The sequence below is a fragment of the Trichomycterus rosablanca genome, chromosome 14, assembly GCF_030014385.1.
Source record: "Trichomycterus rosablanca isolate fTriRos1 chromosome 14, fTriRos1.hap1, whole genome shotgun sequence".
Taxonomy (NCBI): domain Eukaryota; kingdom Metazoa; phylum Chordata; class Actinopteri; order Siluriformes; family Trichomycteridae; genus Trichomycterus; species Trichomycterus rosablanca.
Genome location: NC_086001.1, coordinates 35001790 through 35024879, shown reverse-complemented (window position 1 = coordinate 35024879; position 23090 = coordinate 35001790). Strand labels below are relative to the sequence as shown.

The following is a 23090-nucleotide window of genomic DNA, read 5'->3' as shown; positions in this document are numbered from 1 at the left end:
AGTTCATCTATTAACTTCCAACTCGCTATAGAACAATCCAAGTCAAATCCACTCAGATTCATTTATTTTTCCTCTTTGATTTTACTCTGCACATCAGCTCACAAACTTTGATCGCTCGCTACTTGTTGACATGCATTTTTGGACGTGGTATCATTATGGAGTTTGCATGTTCTCCCCGTGTCCGTGTGGGCTGTTAACCAAAAGGTTGGTGGTTCGAGTCCACCCAGGGACGAGTGTCTTTTATTGCACAACCTGCCTGTTGATGAAACGGATATGAGACACAACAACGATGTGTAGCTCCACAGAATAGTGGAAATAAGTAACTGAAAACATCCATTAAACAACAGTCCTACAAGCACAGATATCCACCTGATAAATCACCGGAGACCGGCTGTCCAAGGTGGAAGAACTCCTGAGATTAAGAGTCTCATGCTCTACCGACTGAGCTAGCCGGGTTTAAGCAGCAGGTCAGAACAGACAGCTCATCGATCAGAGCATCAGAGAGATGTAGGTTTAATTCACTAACATCACGACCAGATTAAGAACTAATTCACAGTTTACAAACAAACACAATTCAGAATATAACAATAAGAACTAAATGTAAAAGTGTAAGTTAGTCGCGTCTTTCTGCTCATACTGAGTATTACTGTGGTATTACTGCATGTAGGAGACACATGGAGCGCAGTATGGTAGGTGAACTATAGGGCACTAGGACCCAGCAGCACTACAGTGAACAGAGTGACAGTGGGATCTAGCGGTATTGGAGCTCTTATTACAGGACGCTGTTTCTGCTGCTTGTTATTAAACTCACCTGTGGATCATTTGAGGGGAGAAAACGTGGTGAGTTCTTGTTGTGTTCTTGTTTTTTATTGAGTTTTCTTGCTAGAAAAGAGATTTATGAAGCTTTTTGAGGGTGAAACTGGGAGCTGCATTTGTTTTAGATCTTCTGGACTTGCTCGGTCGCGCTAATTCTACTTAATAAAGTTTTAGTGTGCATTTACACCCTGTTTTACGCTACTGATCACATCGTCTACACTAAAAGCTTTAGTGCGCATCTAAACCCTGTTTTACGGTACGATGCTCTGACTGTAACCAGTAGGTTTCTTTGCTAAGAAGAAATTCTGCAATGTTTTCTAACACAACAACCACTACAAAGTACACTGTAAACACTGTCAGTACATGGTGACTACGAGTGGTTGATTTCATATTAAAGTTTATGTTACGTTTTGTTAGGATTCAGTTGCAGGAGAAGCTGCAGGAAGTAAAAGATGTTCAGGATGAGGATGATGTGAGTTATGAGAGTAACGAGAAATTCTTCACCCATACTCCTTTTCTACCGACGCAGCACGGAGCCCGTTCCGGTTCCCGAACTTGACTTTGAACCGGTTCCGCGTGTTTCTACCAGAAAAAAGAGGTTCCAGACAGCGAACTAGCGGGCCAATCTGGCACCACAGAATACTTGGTTTTTCAGCCCGAACTGTGACATCCGTCAGTGGGCGTGTCGTGTTGTACAGCAGCGCGTTAGCAACTATAGCAACTGGCGTCAGCTGGGGTCTCGTATGGAGCGTAATGCTGCATTTTTATCTTTTAAAGTTCACTTGATTACATTTTGAGCCAGTTTGCTGCTGATATTTTTAAAGCACATTTAAAAAGATGAATTGTGTGATATTACGAGATAAAAGTGACCCGGACAGAACGAAACACGCTTAACGTGAAAAATAAAGAGTGAAGCTTGTGGTAGCTGTTGTCTTGTTTGTACACACTTCAATCGACGCTTTTATGTATAGTGCATAGTGGTTTATTGTTCATTGTTACATCCACAAAATTAATGATCTCTTTAAATGACTTTATAATTCCAAAGTTCCAATACGTCATAAAGTGATAATTCCAAAGTTCCAATGCGTCATAAAGTGATAATTCCAAAGTTCCAATGCGTCATAAAGTGGTCTAAACTGTTTGTTCCCACAGCGTGACCCACATTTAGCACATCAAACACCTTTCTTCCCCGTTTTATCACGTGCTCTACGTGCAGGTGTAACGTACCAAAAAACACGCCCCCCCCCAACTTACGTAATACATTTATAAACACAAAATCAATAATAAATACAAAATAATAACATCAACTTAGTTTAACCTTTTTTTTTTTTTTACTAATAACGGCTACCACACACCGGCCCCTAATTGTTGCCCAGCAATCAATTAATTATCTAATAAACTTAGTAGCCGTAGTGCACAATACATATGAACATTCCACATTTCACAATTCATATGAAACTTACATAACTTTATATACATATTATATACTTCTTACATACAGGGGTTGGACAAAATAACTGAAACACCTGTCATTTTAGTGTGGGAGGTTTCATGGCTAAATTGGACCAGTCTGGTGGCCAATCTTCATTAATTGCACATTGCACCAGTAAGAGCAGAGTGTGAAGGTTCAATTAGCAGGGTAAGAGCACAGTTTTGCTCAAAATATTGCAATGCACACAACATTATGGGTGACATACCAGAGTTCAAAAGAGGACAAATTGTTGGTGCACGTCTTGCTGGCGCATCTGTGACCAAGACAGCAAGTCTTTGTGATGTATCAAGAGCCACGGTATCCAGGGTAATGTCAGCATACCACCAAGAAGGACAAACCACATCCAACAGGATTAACTGTGGACGCAAGAGGAAGCTGTCTGAAAGGGATGTTCGGGTGCTAACCCGGATTGTATCCAAAAAACATAAAACCACGGCTGCCCAAATCACGGCAGAATTAAATGTGCACCTCAACTCTCCTGTTTCCACCAGAACTGTCCGTCGGGAGCTCCACAGGGTCGATATACACGGCCGGGCTGCTATAGCCAAACCTTTGGTCACTCGTGCCAATGCCAAACGTCGGTTTCAATGGTGCAAGGAGCGCAAATCTTGGGCTGTGGACAATGTGAAACATGTATTGTTCTCTGATGAGTCCACCTTTACTGTTTTCCCCACATCCGGGAGAGTTACGGTGTGGAGAAGCCCCAAAGAAGCGTACCACCCAGACTGTTGCATGCCCAGAGTGAAGCATGGGGGTGGATCAGTGATGGTTTGGGCTGCCATATCATGGCATTCCCTTGGCCCGATACTTGTGCTAGATGGGCGCGTCACTGCCAAGGACTACCGAACCATTCTGGAGGACCATGTGCATCCAATGGCGGTGCCGTGTATCAGGATGACAATGCACCAATACACACAGCAAGACTGGTGAAAGATTGGTTTGATGAACATGAAAGTGAAGTTGAACATCTCCCATGGCCTGCACAGTCACCAGATCTAAATATTATTGAGCCACTTTGGGGTGTTTTGGAGAAGCGAGTCAGGAAACGTTTTCCTCCACCAGCATCACGTAGTGACCTGGCCACTATCCTGCAAGAAGAATGGCTTAAAATCCCTCTGACCACTGTGCAGGACTTGTATATGTCATTTCCAAGACTAATTGACGCTGTATTGGCCGCAAAAGGAGGCCCTACACCATACTATTAAATTATTGTGGTCTAAAACCAGGTGTTTCAGTTATTTTGTCCAACCCCTGTATATACCTCTCATTTAATTACTATTTCTATTATTTTCCATTGTCCAGACAATGTCCCAATGTCCACAATCCCTAGCAATTCTACAACATCGCATTATTGCAAATTTTAATAGTCCCAGCAGTGTGTTTTATTATAGCAGTTCATGAGTCTAGGTTACACTGCTTCCACTAATAAACAAATCTTGCTGATTGGTCTCTCTAGTTCATTTGTTTGAGTCTTTAAAAGTACACGCCGCACAAGTCCTTTAGAGTCATTCATGGTTTTAATGATTCGTCCCATAGGCCATGAATTTCTGGGTGAGGTCTCGTCCATTATTAGGACCACATCTCCGACTGTGAAGTTTCTGTGCAACTTGTTCCATTTATTTCTTTTCTGCATCATTGGCAGGTATTCTCTTATCTATCTTTTCCAAAACAAGTCTGCAATGTATTGGACTTGTCTCCAACGTCTCCATACATAACAATCTTCCTTTCTAAACAGACCAGGTGGAAGAAGTGGCTTTACCTTGAGTTGTATAAGATGGTTAGGGGTTAGCGCCTCCAGATCTTTTGGATCATCAGATGATGGTGTGAGAGGACGGTCATTCAGAATCGCCTCTACTTCACATAAAACTGTTTGCAAAGCTTCATCATCTAAAACTTGCTGTCTCACGACTGAACAAAGCACCTTCTTCACCTGCTGAACCAACCGTTCCCAAACTCCACCATGATGGGCTCCAATAGGGACCACAATGGAAATAAGTCTACGGATTTTTTGTGTTATCCCTGACTGTTTCAGTTTCTTATAAGAGGCATTGCATCTATTTAGAAAATGTGAAATGGTTCAATAAAATCAATCAATCAATCAATCAAGGGGGGTTAAAAACCCATTTAATTCCATCTTGCATAAGTGACCTTTGTATTTTGCTTTGGTTTAGCTCTTTTACAGCCTGTTTCAGTTCACGGTTAGAACTTACAAAATTGGTTCCATTATCTGATCTAATTTCCTTCACTTGTCCTCACCTGCATATAAATCTTCGAATCGCATTAATGCAGGAATCTGTATTGAGAGAGTATGCCATTTCTAGATGTACTGCACGACAGGTTAAACAGGTGAATAGAACCCCATACCTTTTACATGTGGCCCGATTTCTTTTTACCTCTATTGGGCCAAAGTAATCAATTCCTAAGTTTGTAAAGGGAGGAACATCCACAGCTATTCTGTCAGATGGGAGGTCGGCCATCTTTTGTTCACCTGGTTTTTGGCGCTGGCGTTGGCATACAATGCATTCTTTAATAATGGTTCGTGCTGCAGAGTTGGCATGAGGTAGCCAATAGTGACGTCGAAGTGTGGAAAGCATGTGGTTTCTTCCACCATGACCCACCTTTTCATGTATTAACCGAAGAATAAGTTTGGAGACGTGGCTATGCTTTGGCAGAATTGCAGGATGCTTTGTTTCTTCTGGTAAGGCTATTTTACTTAATCTGCCCCCAACTCTTAATATTCCATCGACAAGAATTGGATCAAGTCTGTACAAAGAGCTAGATTTCTTTACAGGACCTTTCCGTAATGCAGTGATTTCTTCTTGAAATGACTGTCTTTGAATAAAGCACACAATAGCCTTTTCTGCTTTAGCCAAGTCTTCCATTGCAAGTCTCTGTTGGTTCTTTTGCTTGGTGCTGGTTTGCTGTTTCAGTGGGTAGTGCTCTGCTTTCTTTCTTTCACATGCTTGTTTCCAAAGTGCTTCCTTAATTTTCAGTATCCACGCCACGATTCTTTGTAGCCTTTTCCATGTTGAAACAGAATTTAAAAGTCTACTTGTTGGGCTGTCTCCATGGTTCAAAATGACCAAACATGTTGTGATTTTCATTTTTACTTCTGGGTCATCATCTAAAACTTCCCGTTGTTCAACCTTTTCTGGCCAGAAACACTGAGGGTTGTACAGGAAGTTTGGTCCGTTAATCCAGTTTTGAGATTTGATGAATGATTTTATGGCCATCCCTCGTGAAGCAGCATCTGCTGGATTTAACTTGGAGCTGACATATCTCCACTGTGTTACTTTTGATGAGGCTTGAATAATAGCAATCCTATTTGCTACATATGTTTTGAATCTCTTTGTTGTATTTCCAATGTACTTGAGAACAGTCATACTGTCTGTCCAGAAAACTGAATCTTCCATTTGAATTTCTAGTTCAGTTTTTAACATTCGATCCAGGCGTACAGAGAGTACTGCAGCAGCAAACTCTAATCTGGGTATGGTGATTTGCTTAAGAGGGGCTACTTTGGCTTTTCCCATAATAAAGGTAACGTTTACCTCTCCTTGGTTGTTAATTAAGCGAAGGTACGCTACTGCCCCAAATCCCTCCTCACTGGCATCACAAAAGTGGTGCAGCTGGACAGCTCTGTCTTCAAAGTTTTTGGGTATGATACACCTTGGAATGCGAAGATCACCCAATAAACATAAATCACCCAACCACTTTTGCCATTTTTGAGCTGAGTCTTGGGGGATTTTTTCGTCCCATCCATACCTGCATTTACATAAGCTTTGAAGAATCTGCTTGGCAGGGAGAATGACTGGAGCCAACAAGCCCAAGGGATCATAGATCGAACTCACGACAGATAAAATACCTCTTCTTGTATTTATGTGATGTTTTTGTGACAAGGTAAAAGTGAAAGCATCGTATTCAATATCCCACTGTATACCAAGAACCCTTTCCATAGGTAGCTGATCCTTGTCAAGATCTATTGTCCTAATCCCTTTAGCTCGGTCATCTTCAGGAATTTCAGCAAGCATTGTACGATGATTGCATATCCATTTATTAAGTCGAAATCCACCCTTAGCACATGCCTCTGTGAGTTGTTTATACAAGAAAACTGCCTGCTCAACAGTGTCAGTGGATTTTAAGCAATCATCAACATAAAAGTTTTTTCGAATAGTATTAATGACATTTTCAGGATACCTTTCTTTGTTGTCATCAGCTGTCTTTAACAAAGCATATGATGCACAACTTGGTGAAGACACGGCTCCAAAGACGTGTACAACCATTCTGTATTCTACAAGGTCTTTACTGAGATCTCCATTTGGCCACCAAAGAAATCTAAGAAAATCCACATTCTCTTCTGTTACGCGAACTTGGTAAAACATGGCTTCTATGTCAGTCATAAATGCAATGGGACCTAGACGAAATCGAAGCAGTACTCCAATTAGTGTATTTGTTAGATCAGGGCCCTGTAGAAGTTCTTTATTGAGAGAGGTTCCTCCAAGTGACACAGCACAGTCAAAAACCACACGTAAGGTCTTTTTACGTGGGTGATAGACACCATGGTGTGGGATATACCACACTTTTCCACTTGTTGGTTGCAGTTGATCATGAGGCACAACTTCTGCATACCCCTTTTCGAACAGATCATTCATGAAGATGTTATACTCTTTGAAGAAAGCTTCATTCCTTTTAAACCGTTTCATTAAGTGCTGCGCTCGTTGCTGCACCATGTGTTTGTTATTTGGCATATTCACATCAGCATTGCGAAAGGGCAGTTTCAAATAATAATGTCAATTTTTCTGTTCTGTAGAGTTGGTCATTATATTCATAAACTGTTGATCTTCCATAGACATTTCTTTCTTTTCATCATAATGTTGTTCCATAAATTCTTGACTGTATTGTTGAATTAGCAGTTTTTCCAAAGTGTTCATAGTGATTCTATTGACATGTGCTGAAAAACAATCACCATCATTACGACTTCTACCAGAATTAAGAGGACCATTAATGACCCATCCAAGTAAAGTTTTTACAGCGTAAGGCCCACTACCTTCACTGTTTATTATTTTCCAAGGCTCCAATGCTTTTGGAGCATTTACACCAATAAGCAGCCCAATGCCAGCATCAATTGGTGTCAATTCCACCTCTCTCAGATAAGACCAGTGTTTTATGTCTTCTTCTTTGGGAATGTTGTCCTTGGTTACTGGAATATTTTCCTGTGTATATACATCCGGCAATGTCAAAAAAGTGTTGCTTTGAAGAGCAGCCACTTCCATTCCTGAAATTCTAAAACTGTTGACAAGTTTTTCATGGCCCATTGTTTTTATAAGGATTTCCATTTTTATTCCTGGTGCGTTCAGTCTTGCCATTAGTGCCTCGGTGCAAAATGTAGCGGAACTGCCTGGATCAAGAAATGCGTAAGTATGAATACATTTTGTTCCTTTGTTTAACTTTACTTTAACAGGGACTATAGCAAGTGAACATTCCTTTGTTCTGGCCCCATTATAGCAACCTGCTTTCAAAGACACCAACGCACTTGACATTGATGATTCCTTGGCTTCCATCATCACATTTTTTGGTCCAACTGTTGGTCCCTTTTGAATATGCAAAATTGTTGGGTGATTTTCCTGACAAATTTGGCATAACATGCGCTTTTGACATCTTTGGCTTATGTGTCCCTTTTCCAAGCATCCAAAACATATCCCGCTGCTTTTCATAAATTCCACCTTTTCTTTGTTGGATTTGTGTTTAAATATTTTACACACTGCCAATTCATGCTCCTTTTTACAAAACAAACACCCCACTTGTGCTGAGGGATGAACAATGTCTCTTAAGGACTGGTTGTTTTGTGGCGTTTTACCTTTGGTTTGAGCTGGCATGGCAGTTACTGTAGTGGCAAAACTACTGCCTTTAGTAGTGGCTTTAGGACTTGGAGTTTGTTGTCGTTTTGCGTTGGAGAACCCTTTGTCTGTTGGATTTTGTATTTCACCAAATACAGGATGTGTTGCAATTAGGGACTTAGTTTCAATAAACTTAAGGAGGTCTTTAAACTTTGGTTTTCTTTTTTGGCTTTCTTCTATATCACAAACCACTGTTCTCCATTTGTCACGAAGTTTGAATGGTAACTTGGATATTATACATCTCATGTTAGAAAGGCTTTCCAGTTCATCCATGTAGCCAGCTTCCAATATCGTATTATAACAACTCTGAAGAAAGAGAAAATACGATCTCAAAGCAGGACCATCTTCTGGTTTTATAATGGTCCAATTTAAAGCTCTCTCCATAAACGCAGATGCTATTTTGAATTTGTGTCCAAAGTTCCATTCCAGTTTTTCCTTTGCCCTTTTGTAGCCCTTTTGTGGATCCATGTGCATAAAGCTACGCACTAGAGTTTTAGGTTGACCAGTTGTAAATTGCTCCAAGTAATAAAGTCTGTCTTGCATGTTATTTGTTTTGCTCTCTATGCTTTGCTCAAAGGCTGTAATAAAAGTTCTGTATTGGAGAGGGTTACCATCAAAGACAGGTATTTCTATTGCTGGAAGAAGGGACATATTTTGTTGTTTAATTAGCAGCTCAGTTAATTCATTTTGCTTTGCCATAACGTCTGCAAATGCATTATACCCAAATGAGCCAGCAGGTTCAGCACCTTGAGAATAATGCACCTCAATTCTCTCTGTTTCTGTTTTGCACTGGCCTTTTAATTGTTTAACACTCTCTGATGGAGGTGGTGCACTTGGTTCAGCAGGCATGGTGGGTGTGTGTTTGAGGTGCCTTTGAGGTGTTTGTTGTCTGAAAGGGGTTACTGGGTTTATGTACTCGGTTGAAGGACCAGATATAGAAGAATCACTTGACTTTACAGATTCAGATTGTTTAAAGACCTTTAACTTTGCATTTGCTGCAGCAATTTTAACTTCCAAGGCTAATTTTTCTCTCTTTGCTTTTAGTTGAGCCTCCTCCATGTCCAAAGCATGTTTTTGTTCCAATGCCTGGGTTTTTGCCATTAGAACCGCATATTCTGCCTCAGCTTTTAAACGAGCGGCAAATGCATTTAAATTCGGGCTGGATTTACTAGATGCACCAGATCCTTTTGAAGATGTTTGAGATGCACTATCATCAGGCATAATGTCACCATCCTGTTGTTCATGTATACTGTGCTGTTTAGGTACACCATTTGCATCATCATTGTTATCAGTTATTACAACATCATCGTTTTTATCTGTAGCAGGTTTTTCCATCCATAACTGAACAGCATCCATAAATTCATTAAAACGTATTAATTTTGGTTCGTACCAGTCACACTGATCGGCCTCCTTTTCCTCATCGTCTAACAGAGCTTGTACAGATTCATGTAAAGCAGTGAACTCAGTGAGATAAGTATTAAACAATGCAACATGCTTATCTATTGTTTCTTTATCTTCACCAGCTTCAAACAGAGCGTTTATTTCATTTCGTTTCCTCGTTAAAACACCAAGCTTCCCCCTTCGCTTAGCGATCAACTTTAAAAGTTTATTTTCCTCCTCAACCACTTGTTCAGAAACCTCTTCCATTTCCATTTTAAAACAAGTCCACTTTAAACCGTGTTTACCGTGCACTTTACATCAAACACGCGAGCGCGGCGGCTCGTTCTTCGTAAACACCTGTTTACTCACGGTTTTCTGTATCGTTTGTCCAGCATGCCGTATTTCATCCAAAGAGAAAAATTAGACTTTAAATGTGGTAGCTGTTGTCTTGTTTGTACACACTTCAATCGACGCTTTTATGTATAGTGCATAGTGGTTTATTGTTCATTGTTACATCCACAAAATTAATGATCTCTTTAAATGACTTTATAATTCCAAAGTTCCAATACGTCATAAAGTGATAATTCCAAAGTTCCAATGCGTCATAAAGTGATAATTCCAAAGTTCCAATGCGTCATAAAGTGATAATTCCAAAGTTCCAATGCGTCATAAAGTGATAATTCCAAAGTTCCAATGCGTCATAAAGTGATAATTCCAAAGTTCCAATGCGTCATAAAGTGGTCTAAACTGTTTGTTCCCACAGCGTGACCCACATTTAGCACATCAAACACCTTTCTTCCCCGTTTTATCACGTGCTCTACGTGCAGGTGTAACGTACCAAAAAACACGCCCCCCCCCAACTTACGTAATACATTTATAAACACAAAATCAATAATAAATACAAAATAATAACATCAACTTAGTTTAACCTTTTTTTTTTTTTTTTACTACTAACGGCTACCACAAAGCTTTTTCGACTCCCCGAGCTGAATAAACACCACACGTGTAAATCCAGCTATACACAGATACATGTGGTATTTTAGTGTAGATTTGATGGTTATTTCACACAGATGGATGTTCATGTTGTGGAACTTTAGTGATGTTTTACCACTCAAGCTGAGCGCTGAGCTAATCGGCTATTTGCGCCGAGGGTCGCGGTGAAACCGAAGCGCAAAACGCTTCTCACCTTAATGAACTAAAGAAAACAACAACTGAGACAAACACGTCACGTCCTCTTATCACCGATATATAATTGATGTTTTTACATAAAAACAAACATCTGTAACAGCAGCACAAATGCTCGCACATAATCCACACACTCCTCCATGTTATCACTTCTCTTAACTCTTAGTAAGTAACGCCCATCGTTGATGATGCAGCTTGGTTCTCAAAAACTGGTGGAAATGCACGTCGGTTCACTACAGAACACCAAGGTTCAGAGAAACCCGAACAGAAACGGTTCAAGGGGTAATTGTGTGGAAAGAGTTTTAATAGACAGAGTGAGCTTAAAATACACCAGCACATTCACACTGGAGAAAAACATTATCTGCATCCGGAATCAGATACTAACAGAGTCTGTACTAGATTGGAGGAAGTACACAGTGCTTTCAGTACAGAAGTAACAACACCCCTACGTACTACGTCCGCCATCTTACCAACGTCAAGTGAAGACGTGATGACGTAATATCGCCATGGTTACAGACCACCATAGTTACAGACAAGCCCCACTTGCCAAATTTTTGGATATTTATCGTCTTTTTGCGCTAATCATAACATTATTTAGGGTTGTACACAATAATAACATTTTTATTTTGTTTATCTTACTTACACCTGTAAACAGAGGACTCCTCCTTCTCCCCAATTTCTTGTTTTTGCTTCCGCTTCGCAGCTACAGTTGCATTACGGGATACATTATGGGTTGCATACTCGAACATGGCTGCCCAAGAAGTAGGTCATCCGGGTACTTCTCGCGTACCTTTTTAATGTATATTTATGTATACTGTGTATTCGGACAGACTAACCGCTCTCGCGTACTATTGAGTATGGAAGTATGCAATTCTTTTTTTGTATTCGATGTGATTTTGTATTACATGCTTGAATCAGGTTAGCTCATGATGCATTAAGTTAAATGAATTTGCACATGTTGGATTATTAGTATTGAAATGCATAACTTGGAATAATATGCATATGAACTTAAATATCATTTGATATTCATTTCTTGATGTGCGGAAGTTTATAAATGTGTTGTTTTTACTTCTTGTAGTTTTAACCTACTTCCAGTTTGCCATTAAACAGAGTTGAACTAAACATCTACAGCGTGGTGATTGGTGGAGGAGTTATCTATCTGCCAGTTTATGCAGGGCGTATAAAGGTGGCAGAATAGAGTTAATACACCAGCGCATTCACACTGGAGAGAAACCGTATCAGTGCTCTGTGTGAGAAAAGCTTTAATATACAAAGTGACCGTAAAAATACACCAGCGCATTCACACTGGAGAGAAACCGTATCAGTGATCTCAGTGTGGATATCAGAGTTTTAATCAACATTGTCATCTCAAATTACACCGGCGCATTCACACTGGAGAGAAATTGTATCTGGACTCTGTAAACACTAACACACAGGAATCTAACTCAGATTATCAGATTGTAAAAGCTCTGAGAAAGAAAGAACAGAGTTAGAGAAGCATGTTGGAGAACTAAACATGACATTAGAGGAACTGCTTGGAATAACGTCTAGGACTGACTGTAGTCCTCTCTAAAAGACTACAGTCTGCTGTTCAACTCCAACTGCTGCTGTTCAACTCCAAACATGCCATTATTTTAATTTGCCAAACTTAATGACCCTTCTGTAAATGGTTTAATGTGCACACTGCTGCTACTGGCTTGTTTTTCTTTTCTACAATGTAAGTTCATACCTTCAGGTTCATGTTATTTGAGGTCTGTGTTTTGTTCATTCATTTGAATGCTGTGTACTTTGGTCAGTGGAAGTAGTTTTATAGCTTTATAAAACATTGTACTTACTTACTATTTCCATTCTTGCAGGAGTGTGGGTTTACCTTCCACTTCAATAGTGAGGCGTGTCCAGCCCTGCTACACAAACTGTCATTTTGTCCCTGTTAAAAACTTTAGCTTAGTTAAAGCAAATAAAGACACATTTAAAATGTTCATCTTTCATTACAGGTTTAAATTTGCATAAAACAAATGTTTGTACAAATAATATAAAACCAAAGTACAAAATAAACATTTCACTTATTTTAATTATCTCACAAATCACTTCTCAGTTTTAAAGGTCAAAGGCAGCAGCATCTTTTAGATCAGAACAGCTAATAACATTAAATATCACTTAAGAGGAAATCCTGAAGACAGCAATGTAAACCTTTCATTTAAATACAAGCTGCAGTAAAGTTACATAGTTCACCCACGGTAAAAAAGAACCTCACAGTTGGGTTGTTGTAACAACTTAGCACAACCCAACAAGATAAAAAAAAAACATCATGTGTTCTGTCACAGTGCTGGTTGCCAAATAACACTTTTTCACCTGCATTCGTCCTTTTCTTTTCTGTATACCAAAAACTTCGCCACTTCAGGTCTACAACACGTTACAAAAACACTTGGGACAGAAGAGCCATAAACACTCTCTGTTGGAAAAAATAGAACATACCCAAATATATATATGCTTATATGCCAATTAAACATTAATTATAGACTGCTGTATGAGATAACTTGATAACATGAACTTATCAAGAAGGTGTGAACCTACATTGTAGCAAAGAAAAACAAGCCAGTAGCAGCAGTGTGCACTTTAAACCATTTACAGAAGGTTCATTAAGTTCGGCAAATTGAAATAATGGCATGTTTCTGACCTGAATGAGAGGGGCATTAAAAAGATCTCACACTTGTCAGAGTTAACATTTGAAGCCCAGGTCAATAGGAACTGCTAGTTAGAGAAGGATCACTTGTTTGTTAGTTTAAATGCAAAAGAGGGTGTGGCCCGTACGGGGAGCGAACCCATGACCTTGGTGTTATTAGCACCACACTCTAACCAACTGAGCTAATTGGCCAGGCCACCTTTTCACTTTAGATCTTTGTACATAATTCTACACTAACCCCCATTCAACCAGCTGCATGGCAGCACAAAAACCATTTGAGATTCTTCACACTTACAAGGAAGATCTGTAAAAATAAGCGGCTTCTAAACTGAATTTGGTTGTTATTGCACCAGAAATGCAGCAGTTTCATGTTATTTTAATGATCAGAGATCTCAGTCCTGCTTCAGACATCACTGTCTAGTCATTTCTTATGGTCAGACTTTCTTAATACACATCTAAACTATCTAAACTATATATTTCTTAAAGTTCCTGACTGAGCTTAATGCCACCAACCAGCGACTGGAGCAGATACGACTCAGGTCCTGCACACAGTAAGTAGTGCTGATACACAGTACCAGCCTGCACACCAGAGGAGCTCCAAACATCAAGTTTTCACTCATTAAATCATGTATTTTGTGAACTTTGTGGAATGAATGTAGGATTTGTACGTGTAGATTCTGGGTTTTAGGAAGTTTAGCTACTGTTAATATTTTTTCTCAGTTAAACTAAAAACCTGAATTGATGTTTTAATTGTTCATTAAGACTTCACTAAGAGTTATTACCATCAAGCAAATGTAAAGCATATTTCTATATGAAGAGAATCTGTTTCCAGATAATATACACTGAGGTGTAAAGCATAATGGAGCGGGTTCAGTAATTGTGTAGTAGTTTAAAAGTGACAGTAAGTCTGTGTCTGTTTCTGTTGTTTATTCTGAATTGTGTTTGTTTGTAAAGTGTGAATTAGTTCTTAATCTGGTCGTGATGTTAGTGAATTAAATCTCTCTAATGGTCTGACTGATGAGCTGTCTTTTCTGACAAGTTTCTTCATTTAACATCTAGTAGAATCGGGTATGTGAGTATGACCTGCCCTTGGAGGTTAGCTCAGTCGGTTAGAGCAGGGTGCTAATAACGCCAAGGTCGCGGGTTCGATCCCCATACTAGCCACACCCAATTTTGGACATAAACTAACAAACAAGCGAGTCCTATTTACACAGTGCTGGGTTGCCAAATAACACTTTTTCACCTGTATTCGGCCATTATCAAAAACAGTTGCCATTACAGGTCTACAACACGTTACAAAAACACTTGGGACAAAAGAGCCATAAACTCTCTCTAATTTTTATATATTATAAAAATAAAATAATAATAATAAAGTCACAAATCTGTACCAAAGCAACAAGCTGTAATTTATTTCTAGCACCACTAGATGGTGACGATGTCTGTACAACATTTTGAACTTCACTTTAAAAGTCAGTTGAATGTGTTTTACTGTAGTAAGAATGAAAGTATGAGCTGATCTTTGTCTCATTGTGTAGCTTTGATGAAGAAAAAGCCTCTGGGTCAGTGTGTAACAGGAGGTTTGGAGTGAAGGTGGGTGTGTGTGGATAAAAGCTTCCAGCACCTACTATTCTCAGGCGGTCTCCCATCCAAGTACTAAACAGGCCCGACCCTGCTTAGCTTCCGAGATCAGGTGTTCTCAGGGTGGTGTGGCTGTAAGCAAGAGATGATGTAAACAAGCTGCTTCTTATAGACGTCCGTCGTTCAGCCTTTCACTCCACTGTGTGTCGTCTTTTACTTTCTCTGTTCTACACGCAGCTTTTCAAATAAAAGATCCTGAAACAGAGACAAAACACACAGAGAACCAAACACACCGCTCAGCTGCTGCTGCTGATCCTCTTTCACCTGCATTTAGTACAAAAACACCACAACAAATCATCTGTATTCAACCTTTCCTTAACCATGTACCAGAAAAGTCACTCACTGCTGCCTACAAAACCACACAAAACACTTTATACAGAAGAACCTTTAACTGTCTCTTACTTTTATTTTATTTTTATAAATAAATAAATAAGTAATTAACAGCTTAAAAAGCAAGTGTTTAGGTTCATTCATCATCTTAACACAGATTACAAACTAATCAAGCTCGTCCAATTTCAGACATTGTTCACGTAAACAAAAATCTTAGGTGTATAATGTTAATTTTAAGTAGTGCCCTAAGTAGGGAGTAGGCGTCATTTGAGACGAGGCCGATAGTCTCTACTCAAACTGCAGACTAAACGAACTGATAAACTATCTGATGAAGTAAAAGCTCTGAACCTTTTCTGTATTTTGGCTCCACTGTTCTTCATGTTTCATGTTTACAGTTTCTCTATTTTACACTAATTACTAAACTTGTGTTTTTACTTTCCCGGTTATTTCTGTGGTATTTGTGTGATTGGCTGATAGTCCTGCACTGAGGATACTGTGGGTCACTGCCAGTGTTGCCAACTTCTCAGTAAGGAAAGTAGCTATTGGCTGGCTATAATTATAAACTATAGGTAGCACATCTCAATAGATCCATTGATCTGTATCTCAGCCATATAGTAAAAATGTAGTATATTTACATGTATCTCAGGCATGTAGTAAATAATATTCTAACCCTCTATGAGGAATATCTTCTAAGGTTTTACCTCCGTGATTTATCATACCCTTTTGGATAAGATCCCAGTGAGAAAACTATAGATCACACAGATCTTATCTATAGCTACAAAAACATGGAGTGAGGAACAAATAATTAGAACTGAACTGACAAGGGAAAAGCAACAACATTGTTTTACATTTACAAACAGCTAAGTACAAGATAACATAATAAATGCTCAACATGTTTACTCAGTAATGAACTTTATTAGACACAACCTTTACATATGTACTTACTTGCTATGTGTTAATGTAAGGTTAACACATAGCATTAGATAAACAACTTAAATAATAAATAAACTTTATACTTTTAAAGGAATTAAAACTAAAACCACACATTACTAAACGCTAACAGAAATAAATTAGGCAAAGGTAGCACAGAATTATAGGCGTTCCAATCAAAAACAGATGTGCACATGCTCGGTAGGACAAATTGATGGTATTGGGTAAAATAAATCAACAGAACAACAGCAGCACCCGCTGCTCGGTGAGGACAGTAACTGCAGAACGATATGTGCTTTTACCTCAAAGTCTCCAATAACACCATAAAAAGTCACTAGAGGGTCTGAAAACTCGCTAAATATAGCACAAATATCCACCTGATAAGTCAGCGAAGACCGTAGAATTATGTACAAAGATCTAAATTGAAAAGCTGAACTGGCCGGTTAGCTCAGTTGGTCAGAGCGTGGTGCTGATAACGCCAAGGTTGCGGGTTCAATCCCCTTATGGGGATCATTACCCTCTTTAATGATTAAAGGTAGCATATTTGAGAGTCAGGTGAGCATGTGCTGTGTATCAGGACTTTCTAACCTGAGTAATTTAATCACTGAAAGTAAGAATACCACCCTGTTCTTCTGCCATCTTTAATTCTGGCTTTATTTCACCTAATGAACGTGGCATGACCTTTATAAATGCTTACAATCAATTTTGTCAATGGCAAAAATAAATAAGTAAATAAAAAGAGAACTGCTGTGTAATTTAGTGAATTCTTGCACTGCACATGGCAGAAGACTAAAAGAAATTTAGACAGTGTAGAATAAAGGTATTAGGAAAGTATGAGGTTAAAAGCATCAGCTTTTATTTATTCTTAAAAGAAAAATACATGAATCTCAGTCATCTTACACGAAGATCTGTTCTGCTCAACAACAGTAAAGCTCTCCATCGTTTCTGTGTGGCAGCTCCATAACTGAAGGGCTGTCAGTGTAGAATCGGGTATGTGGGTATATGCCCTGCTACACAAACTGTCATTTTTTTCCCTGTTAAAAACTTTAGCTTAGTTAAAGCAAATAAAGACACATTTAAAATGTTCATCTTTTATTACAGGTTTAAAGTTGCATAAAACAAATGTTTGTACAAATAATATAAAACCAAAGTACAAAATAAACATTTCACTCATTTTAATTATCTCACAAATCACTTCTCAGTTTTAAAGGTCAAAGGCAGCAGCATCTTTTAGATCAGAACAGCTATTAACAATAAATATCACTAAAGAGGAAATCCTGAAGACAGCAATGTAAACCTTTCAGCTGGAGTAAAGTTACATAGTTGACCCATGGTAAAAAAGAATCTCACAGCTCACAGTGAATACGCTGATGTACTTTAAGGGCACTACTTTGAGTAAAACTCTTTCCACACTCAGTGCAGTGATGTGGTTTCTCTCCTGTGTGAATACGCTGGTGGTTTTGAAGGGTACTATGGTCAGCAAAACTCTTTCCACACTCAGAGCAGTGATACGGTTTCTCTCCTGTGTGAATACGCTGGTGTTTTTTTAGGTTAACATGTTGAGCAAAACTCTTTCCACACTCTGAGCAGTGATACGGCTTCTCTCCAGTATGAACACGCTGGTGTACTTTAAGGTAACTACTTTGAATGAAACTCTTTCCACACTCTGAGCAGTAATACGGCTTCTCTCCTGTGTGAATACGCTGGTGTTGTTGGAGTGTACTCCATTGAGTAAAACTTTTTCCACACTCTAAGCAGTGATATGGCTTCTCTCCTGTGTGAACACGCTGGTGTATTTTAAGGTCACTGCTTTGACTAAAACTCTTTTCACACTCTGAACACTGAAATGGCTTCTCTCCTGTGTGAATGCGCTGGTGTTTTTGGAGCGTACTCCGACAAGAAAAACTGTTTCCACACTCTGAGCAGTGATATGGCTTCTCTCCTGTGTGAATACGCTGGTGTCGTTGGAGATTACTCTGCATAGTAAAATTCTTTACACACTCTAAGCAGTGATATGGTTTCTCTCCTGTGTGAATGTGCTGGTGTTGTTTGAGATTACTCTGCATAGTAAAACTCTTCCCACACTCTGAGCAGTGATATGGCTTCTCTCCTGTATGAATGCGCTGGTGTCGTTGGAGATTACCCTGCGTAGTAAAACTCTTCCCACACTCTGAGCAGTGATATGGCTTCTCTCCTGTGTGAATGCGCTGGTGTTGTTTGAGATTACTCTGCGTAGTAAAACTCTTCCCACACTCTGAGCAGTGATGAAAGTTCTTCATGTTTATGCTTTGATAAGACTGTAGAAACTGTTTCGTTGGAAAGCAACAGAAACAAAGAAACAAGTCGATTCATTAGAATTACTTTTACTACATTAATACCACAATAATATTAAACTCATCACCTAGTAATAAAAACATTAAATTCACTTCACATCTAAGTGAGAATCTGAATTCAAAGAACATCAGGATAAAATACTTATAAATACTGCAGATATTAATATTTAAATAACTATAAATAACTTGATATAAATAAAGATATAAGAGATCTGACTTTCTCAACATCAGTCCTGCACCAAGCAAATCTAATCCAGTTCATGACAGGACTAATAATTAGCTCACAAGTGTAAATCTTTGGTGTGCTGGGAGTAAAAAAGGCTTCATAAATCACCACAATTATGAGCATAAAGCTATTTTAAACAGTCTGAATATATTAACCTGATAATATTAAATAACATAATAAAATAAAAACAACAACAAATGCAACATAAATGTAAAAGAAACAAACAAGAAAACCCTTTACCTTCCTGTTAGAATCCTGGCAGCCACTTTAACAAAGCTGGTGTCTCCAGCAGGTCGTTTCTAATGAAGAACGTGCAGAAGATCCTTCTTACCAAGTGACTCAGCTACAAGTCTAGAGTTTAGTCCTTAAATAGAGCTGAGGACAAAGACCCAAGACCAGTTAAAAACTCTGCATTGGTCAATCATCAGACAACTATTCACACCTTCTTGTGTGAAGTACTAGCTCATTATCTATGGAACGTGTGCAAATGAACTAGATGGAGCCACAAATCATGATGGGTGAAGTCAAACTACACCTATTTATCTCAGCAGAAAAGTTATTTACATTTAATCCTAAATTTAATGTGTGAAATAGTTTCTACTGTATAAGAGGAAACACCCACCTATAGATTTATCTGTATTTATGGTGTAGAAATATTTATTGTGCACTTGTGTGTCTGTGAACTGTTTGATTTACTACTGTGGTCAAGCCTCCACTTCAAAATGCTCAGTCAAATCAGCTCCCACATTGTTTGTGAAGATGTGTTTATACTAAACATTACGGTAAAAGAGTCTGGCGGAACTATTTAGGATAGAAATTCAGGCTTTAAAATAAAAGGTTTGGTAATAACTGGACATTATGATTTTACTTTAAATTTAAAGCCAACTAAAACATAATCTAAGCTCATTTCCGTTTTAATTTAGATTGTTATTAAATGGAATAATCTTGATTACATGAATTGTTATTGTTACTAAAAGGAATTCTCCTGTTTCCACAGAACAATTCCACTTTATAATGATAGTACACAAAATGTAGGTTAAAAATACATTCTAGAAATGTGACCGTTTAAAAGGCCTTTATTATAAAGTTTAAGTGTATCATAAAACAGGGTTTAGATGTGCAAAACTTTTAGCATAGACCATGTGATCTCTACCGTAAAACATGGTGTAAATGAACCTGGGTTTAAATAGCATTTACACCAGGGTGCAAACTGTACACTTTGCTGTTTACACCAGGGTGCAGATAGCATCTGCCTAATTTAAAATAGTTCTTCATGTAACCTGAAATTCTATTCATAATTCATTAGTTAATAATGAAGATTGGAGAGGAAAGAACAGAAAAAAGTAGAAGTGAAATTCAGAGCTTTTACTATTTAAAGTGTTATTATTAGATGTTCTTTTATGAGATCTAAAACGATTACAAAAAATTCAATAAAATGACATAGTTTAATAATAAAATATTACTAGCTGTAATACCAATGTAAACAAAATACATCACAAAAAATATTATTCGGAATGTAAAATGAAGTAAAATGAAGTAAAATGTAGTACACTGATCGTTCATTTGCCATTTCACCAATATCTGTGACACCCTGGATTCTGGGCTAGTTTTAGCTGCAGGGTTGATTTTAGACCAGACATTAGGCTTGATAATTTTGTTGAACCTGGAAACTCTCACGATTTTCCCGCTAAATTGGGCTTGTTTAAAAATTCAGTCGTGGTTGAGGATTTGCGCTCACATAACTATGAACAAGGTCTGCTAGTTTTAGCATGTGAACGGCGGGTTTAGACAGACTTTGAGCTGGATATTTGTGCTGGACTTGGCATCCCTGGGTAGAGTTGAATTGTTTGGCGTTGGTTCCAGTGGCTGCTGGAGGTAAACAGACCGAGTACAAGTACAGTCTGTATTCCTGTAGTTATGAACTGCTCTCATTCTCAGCAGTTTAAACAGGATTTGAACGGAAGGTAAAGCTCTTATTTTCAGGTTTTGTTTCCTTCCCTTTATTAATCTTTATGTTTCCTCAGTGAGCTCGTATCACTGCTCAGAATGTAGAAAGTGCTTCAGTAAATCCAACAGTTCACATATTTCTACACCATAAATACAGATAAATCTATAGGTGGGTGTTTCCTCTTATAGTTTTCTTATTGTTCCTCATATACAGTAGAAACTAATTCACACAAATATACATACAGCATTTTACATGACTTAGATTCTTATCATAAAAGCTTTATCTAAGTTCATGTCATTTCACTTTACAGAATAGCCTTTCAATTCCTTGTTTGTGTTTAGGATTAAATGTAAATAACTTCTCTGCTGAGATAAATAGGTGTAGTTAGACTTCACCCATCATGCTTTGTGGCTCCATCTAGTTCATTTGCACACGTTCCATAGATAATGAGCTAGTACTTCACACAAGAAGGTGTGAATGGTTGGCTGATGATTGACCAATGCAGAGTTTTAACTGGTCTTGGGTCTTTGTCCTCAGCTCTATTTAAGGACTAAACTCTAGACTTGTAGCTGAGTCACTTGGTAAGAAGGATCTTCTGCACGTTCTTCATTAGAAACGACCTGCTGGAGACACCAGCTTTGTTAAAGTAGCTGCCAGGATTCTAAAAGGAAGGTAAAGGGTTTTCTTGTTTGTTTCTTTTACATTTATGTTGCATTTGTTGTTATTTTTATTTTATGATGTTATTTAATATTATCAGGTTAATATATTCAGACTGTTTAAAATAGCTTTATGCTCAGAATTGTGGTGATTTATGAAGCCTTTTTTACTCCCAGCACACCAAAGATTTACACTTGTGAGCTAATTATTAGTCCTGTCATGAACTGGATTAGATTTGCTTGGTGCAGGACTGATGTTGAGAAAGTCAGATCTCTTATATCTTTATTTATATCAAGTTATTTATAGTTATTTAATTATTAATATCTGCAGTATTTATAAGTATTTTATCCTGATGTTCTTTGAATTCAGATTCTCACTTAGACGTGAAGTGAATTTAATGTTTTTATTACTAGGTGAAGAGTTTAATATTATTGTGGTATTAATGTAGTAAAAGTAATTCTAATTAATCGACTTGTTTCTTTGTTTCTGTTGCTTTCCAAGGAAACAGTTTCTACAGTCTTATCAAAGCATAAACATGAAGAACTTTCATCACTGCTCAGAGTGTGGGAAGAGTTTTACTACGCAGAGTAATCTCCAACAACACCAGCGCATTCATACAGGAGAGAAGCCATATCACTGCTCAGAGTGTGGCAAGAGTTTTGCTCAACATGGTACCCTTCAAAACCACCAGCGCATTCACACAGGAAAGAGACCGTATAACTGCACTGAGTGTGGAAAGAGTTTTACTCAAAGTAGTGCCCTTAAACTACACCAGCGCATTCACACAGGAGAGAAGCCGTATCACTGCTCAGAGTGTGGAAAGAGTTTTGCTGAACATGGTAACCTTCAAAAACACCAGCGTATTCACACAGGAGAGAAACCATATAACTGCACTGAGTGTGGAAAAAGTTTTACTCAAAGTAGTGCCCTTAAAGTACACCAGCGTGTTCACACAGGAGAGAAACCGTATTACTGCTCAGTGTGTGGAAAGATCTTTGCTCATGAAAATAGTCTAAAACGGCATCAGCATATTCACATAGAGAAACTACATCACTGTTAAGTGTGTGGGAAGTATTTTATTGCACATTATGTTCTCCAACAACACCAGCGCATTCACACAGGAGAGAGGTCGTATCACCATTCACTGTCTGAAAAGAACTTTATTAAAAGGAATATCCTTTAAGTACATTACACCAGCGCATTCACATAAAAGGATGACCCATATTGCTGCTTATAGTGCGGATGAAGTTTTACTGGAAGCAGCATTTTTAATAGACACCAGTACGGTCACACAGAAACTCGTTTTTTTAAGAAGACTGAAGTCGTCTTGAAAAACACCAGCACATACATTCAGAGGAGAAAATAAAATGATACTCCACTACTGCATGTACAGAAAAAGCTATGTGTAATTTTTTCTCTTATAGTTTTTGTCACGAATCACTCATAGACAGTAGTAGAATCAGGTGCAGGTTTAATATTAGCAAACACACAGTCGAAATCCAATAAACAGTCCAGGGTCATACACGGGTAATCCAAATAATCAGTAAACAAATCCAAAGGGCTCAAGAAATTACTCAC

General features: G+C 38.4%; 1 protein-coding gene, 1 non-coding gene and 1 pseudogene across 2 annotated transcripts in view; 1 reads left to right on the top strand and 2 right to left on the bottom strand.

The window, feature by feature from the left end:
• Positions 1-15059: 15059 nt before the first annotated feature.
• On the bottom strand, positions 15060-15168 carry LOC134327176 (5S ribosomal RNA; annotated as a pseudogene).
• Positions 15169-16785: 1617 nt separating this feature from the next.
• Positions 16786-16861, top strand: trnai-gau (transfer RNA isoleucine (anticodon GAU)). The gene has a single exon. It is a non-coding gene; the product is annotated as a tRNA-Ile (tRNA).
• Positions 16862-17751: 890 nt separating this feature from the next.
• The window catches only part of LOC134326575 (zinc finger protein 665-like), a gene marked incomplete at both ends in the record, with an annotated part of 64045 nt that continues 58706 nt past the window's right edge, over positions 17752-23090 (bottom strand). Inside the window, 1 exon segment of the mRNA XM_063008743.1 lies at positions 17752-18602. Within this exon segment, the coding sequence (XP_062864813.1) occupies positions 17752-18602 (851 nt within the window).